The 5,395-nt window shown below is 57.5% G+C and overlaps 1 protein-coding gene across 1 annotated transcript; it reads left to right on the forward strand.

The window, feature by feature from the left end:
- Nucleotides 1-1,623: 1,623 nt before the first annotated feature.
- Nucleotides 1,624-4,714, forward strand: bik5-2 (Bikaverin cluster transcription factor bik5; the record flags this gene model as incomplete). The annotated part of the gene is made up of 4 exons (XM_036632949.1): nt 1,624-2,439; nt 2,496-3,185; nt 3,239-4,528; nt 4,586-4,714. 4 exons carry the CDS (start codon nt 1,624-1,626, stop codon nt 4,712-4,714), a joined length of 2,925 nt encoding a protein of 974 aa, XP_036501919.1.
- Nucleotides 4,715-5,395: the final 681 nt, after the last annotated feature.

Genomic DNA, 5,395 nt, shown 5'->3' on the forward strand with positions numbered 1-5,395 from the left:
TATCTGTCTGTCCATGTGTCCGTCTGCCTGCCCACTGTCTGTGTGTCGAGAGCTTGTACCTACACATATGGGGAGGGAGACACAGTGACGCAGAGGAAGAGAAAGAGGTAGAGAGAGAGAGGGAGAGAGAGAGAGAACCGAACAAGGAACAGAGACAGTGCCAGAGACACAGAGGCAGACCGAGACGGGCCGGTCACAACGAGACAAGACAACGATGAGTACGGCACGACTGGCGACGAGGATCAGGGACTCGAGACGGACGGGGCAAACGCCGGCGCCAGGCCAGGGCTCGGCAGCTAGGAAACTGCCTCACGGATAGGGCGCGGCACTGTCGAGGCCGGGGCAGATAAGCTCTCGACCGATGCATCGATGCTTCGACAGCGCGCAGGCACAGCATCACGTCCTTGACCTGTTTCCTCCAAGGTCCCTCCAAGGCGCAGAAACTAGACGATTATCTCCGTTGACCTAACGTAAGGCTCCGTCGCCTCGAGCGCAGCGTGGAGGGACAAGAATAGAGGCCAGGCGAGAAGCAGATTAGCGAAGCCGGCGCTGGCGCTGAGGTGTGTGCCTGTTGCGTGATGTTGCGATGAACCATTCCCTTCGTGGAGGTGTGTCTTGGGCAGAGAGAAAGACGCCAGGGGGGGGCCGAACCCCCGCATCCGGAAGTACTGGCCAAGGTATGGACCTAGGTAGGTAAGGTACACTGCCCTCCCCACTGTGCGTGCGTGCGTGCTCACCTCCCCTCCACCGTCACTTGTTGCTCACCTCGGGGTCGCGCCTCCAGACCCCACGAGGGACCCCTCGTCGCCAGGTAAGGAAGGTATCGCATACGCACACCCCTTGCACACCGTGCCTGTCTGTCTACCTACCCTCATCCCATCTTGTTGCTGCTGCTGCCGCTGCTGCTCCTGTTCCTCGTCGTCTCTGTTCGTCCGTTGTTGGACACGGCGTAGCGCGGCGCACAAATCCAAATCCAGTTGCAAATCCACGACACCCCGTCTTTTTTTTTTTTGCCTTTTGTGCCGGAAGGCGGAAGCTGCTGCTTATTCTTCTTCCTCTTCTGCTGTACACTTACATGGATACATAGTCCTGTGTACACCCGCACTCCAACGCTCTCGAATCCTTCCACGTCCTCTTGCTCGAGTCCTCTCTCTCGACCGCCAACACATCCCACCACCTGCCAACACCACGCCAACCCGAACTCTTACACAACACCACCACCACTACGATTCGACTGCTCGACACCACCACAATCAAGCAGCAGCCAGACCGGGGCCCAGTCTAAATAAAAATCACCTCCTGCATATTCCACCCGCTCCTCCCACACGCACACACACACGCGCGCATACATCTCCGGCGACCACCCTGCTCCAAGTGGCCCTGCACATACAACAGCCCACGTCCTTTTTTACGTCCGTAACTCCCCCCGGACGACCCAGCCGACCCTCAACCGTTCCCAGTCTCTACCCTCTTTCGATCGCCATCTCGACCTCGCCCAACGAATGACCGCGCTGTTTGTCTGTCGTCGAACCTTAACAGGAACTCATATCACCCGCCCTCGCACGCTCCGCCGTTGACAGAAAGACGACAAGTGACAGAACAAGACCGCCGACCAACCATCAAATGGACCAAGGCCATTATTCCGCTGCACGTCATGCGCCCGGTGCTTCCATCTACTCGGCCCAGGCACCGGGCCACCCTCACGCCTATCAACAGCTTCCGCATTCCCACCCACATCAGCACCACACTCACTCGCCCGTCAACCCTCACTCGCCGCCCCATGGCCAGCCACAGTATTACCCCATGAATCCTGTGAGCCCCTCCGCGCCCGGCCCCTCCATGGCAAGCCCGCGCGTACTTCCCAACTCAGATCTCATGCCCGGCCCTCCCCAGTCGCCCGGATCGGCAACATCTTCTGTGCCAGGTAAGACGGGTGTGCCCGCCGGTGCTACCTCTCCCGGCGCCTCGGTCGCTGGCTCCGCCGTCAGCTCCAAGCCCATCCGCAGGCGCATGCGCATGATCACTTCCTGTCTCGAGTGCCGCCGCCGCAAGCTCAAGTGCAACAAGTCGCAACCATGCGTCAACTGCATGAAGTTCTCGCGCGACTGTGTCTACCTCAGTCCCAAGCTCGACGAGGCCAGCCAGCTTCGTCTAACAGAGATCAAGGAAAAGGTCGGCTCCTTGGAGCGCCAGCTGGAGCGCGACGTTGCAAAAACGACCTCCCGCGCTGCCCAGCAGCAAGCAATCCTTGCCGACGACGTCGAAGATGAGTTCGCCGAGGAGCGCGATCTCGAGCCCACGGACATGACGGCGCTTGATGTCACCTACGATGAAGATGCCGACGGCACGGACGATCTCATCGATCTCGGTGTTCAAGTTGGCCGCATGCGCATCACGGAGCGAATCGGCGGCCTTTCCAGGCCTAGGATAGCAGAAGAGGTGCGTATTTGGACAGTCGTCCGATTTCTGGGCAACATTCTAACCGCAATTCGTAGATCTCTGCCGGGATTTCTGGCGGGCCTCCCGGTTCAGGAGGTCCTCCCGGCCCTCCTCCCATGGGGGCGATGGGAGGCATGGGAGGCATGGGAGGAATGATGGGCGCAATGGGAGGAATGGGAGGAATGGGCGGGGCCGGACGTGGCGGGCCGCCCCGTGGTGGACCGCCCCCTGGGTATCCCGGTTTTCCCGGCCCACCGCCGGGCATGGATGCCATGTCCACCGTTAGCGGAGGTTCTAACGGCTCACTCCCCGACTTTTTGAGGCCTGGCGAGTCCTACATTCCTCCCTCGAGCGGCTTCTTCTTTGGCCAGTCGGCCGAGGTGCAGTCTTTGGAGTCTTTATTGCCCACTAGGGAAGCCGCGGACCGTCTTCTTCAACAATACTTCCACGCCGTCCATCCCGTTGCGAGATGCGTCCATCGCCCAACGTTTGAGAACGACTACCAGGGTTTCTGGGAGGAGATTTACAGCAATTATGAGCCACGGCCGTCCACGCAGGCCATCATGTTCGCGGCGTGGTTCAGCGCCGCGGTAAGTATGGATGAGCAGGTGGTCTACCGCCTGTTCGGGGTCACCAAGGCATCCTTGATCGACAGGCTCAAGGCCGCGACGGAGACTGCGCTGGGAAAAGCCAACTTTTTGAGGACGACGAGAGTCGAGACGATGCAGGCTTTCGTCATGTACATGGTGCGTCCTATCCCAATTGCTTTTGTGCTTGCAACTGCTGACTTGGCATGCAGCTTCCGCTGTGCAGAGCCGAGGTGTCCAGAGCTCACTCCGTGCTCGTGGGCGCCGCGGTGAGGATGGCAGAGTGTATGGGTCTGCACAGGGACGGGGAGACATACGGGTTGAACCCCCTCGACACTCATGTGAGAAGGCTCATCTGGCACCAGCTGTGCTTCCTAGACATCCGCACGTGTGAGGCACAGGGCCCGCGGCCCGCCATCCGCCGAGAAGACTACGACACCAAGCTTCCGCTCAACTGCGAGGAGGACGAGCTCTACGCCACAGGCCCGCCTCCGGAGCCGGCAGAACGGTGGACCTCCACTCTGTTCTCCCTCATCCGGTTCGAGAGCAACGAGATGATGCGCATCATCTGGCTGGACCGTCGCAGGCTCGAGAGTCGGCGGACGACTCTGACTGCCGTTCTCACAAAGATTGAAAACTTTCGGAAGCGCATGCTGGACAAGTACGAGAAATACCTCGACGGCGACGTGCCTGTGCAACGGTACGCAAAGCTCGTGATGAACCTGCTCCTGTACCGTCTCTACGCCATGGTCCTGCACCCTTACCACGCCAATGCCAACAGTCCCATGCCGCATCGCCTCAACAACATCCTCATCATGTCGGGTATCATGATTATCGAAATATCCATACAGCTCGAGACTGCACCCCCATACCAGGATTGGGCCTGGTACTTGGGTGCTTACCAGCAGTTCCAGATCGCTTTGCTCCTGGCCACTGAAGTATACTACAGGCCCCAAAGTCGAGAAGCCCCCCGCATCTGGAACTGTCTGGACTACGTTTTCCAGACGGACCGTACTCTGCCGCCCGAGATCAAGGGTCTGCAAATCTTGGGCGAGATCATGAGCAAGACCTCCATCTACCAGGGCATGCGCAAGATGCGCGCGCCCACAGGAACATCACGCGCCGCTCCGAACAAGAACGCTGTGGGCGTCAAGAGCCCCACGATGCAACCCTCCCCTCAACAGTACCAGCAGAATGTGCCGATGGGTCTCAAGTCAGAGTCCGGCATGGCAGCCGGCTTGCAACCGCCTACTCCCGTCAGCGGCGTCGGATCTCCGGGGATGGGGTCTCCGGGCGGCCCAGGAGGCCCTCCCGGAGGCCAAATGGGCGGTCCTCCACCCAACATTGTCTTTGCGGGTGTCTCCAACGGCGAGGCGCTGTGGAGTGTGCAGCCGGTCACTGCGGACAGCCCGGAAAGCAGCTGCGACGGCGCAAGCGTTGCCGGACACAGGACGACGCAGGCTCCTATGAACATGGTGAACTCGCTCGAAGGCGTGGACTGGGTATGTCTTTTTTCTTCTTCTGTCTTTGCAATGTCACGAAGCTAACTCATGGTGCAGGACATTATCAACAACCTGTTCCCGCATGACCCGAGCACTGGTGAGCTGAACATTTCCGGTTTCCACGACCCGAGTCTGGGCCTGAACGGGTTCCACTGGGGCCAACGACAGGCACTCGATCTTCATTGATTAAATTTACGTCGAGCGACGACAGGCAAAAATGTCAGACACCCATCTCTGACATGTTGATTTACACATACATATATAAGTATACATTTAGCACATACGTAATGCGCGGGGTCTGCCTGTATTTTACGAAACATAAAAGGACAATGACGGTTGGGATGCGTTTGCGTGATGCAGTGGTTGACAAAGAGTTTGTCCGAGGTTGCGATAATAGAGAAAAAAGGATACCGCGCAGGTTTGTAGTAGTCGTGTGTATGACAGAGAGGGTTGCTGGTAGACTCGTAGGCCGTCTGGGGCATTTAATGAAGAAGATCAAGGTCAAATATGCGTCAATAAGTGTGTAAAAGTGATCAAATCCCATCACGGGCAACAAGAAGCACTTGTTCAATGAGCTCATCATTATTCGTTACGGTCTAGAAAGGCCCAATTACAAAAATAGAAATTACCGCGAAGGAAGCAAGTGACATCGCGCAGTAGGAAAAATCGTCATGACCAAAACAAAATAAAACCAAAGAGGTATCGTTGTGCAACCACCTTTTGTACCCCCCTTCTCCAAATCATCCCATGAAGCCTCAGGTGTCGTAAGCTTCGTTTTCTTTTTGATAATGTACCAACCCGTTTCCTTCTAATCCTTGGGCCTTTCGACCATTTCCCATAATTACACACACACTCTCCCCCTTATGT

Source organism: Colletotrichum siamense, assembly GCF_013390195.1.
Source record: "Colletotrichum siamense strain Cg363 chromosome Unknown KSG_Cg363_contig01, whole genome shotgun sequence".
Classification (NCBI taxonomy): domain Eukaryota; kingdom Fungi; phylum Ascomycota; class Sordariomycetes; order Glomerellales; family Glomerellaceae; genus Colletotrichum; species Colletotrichum siamense.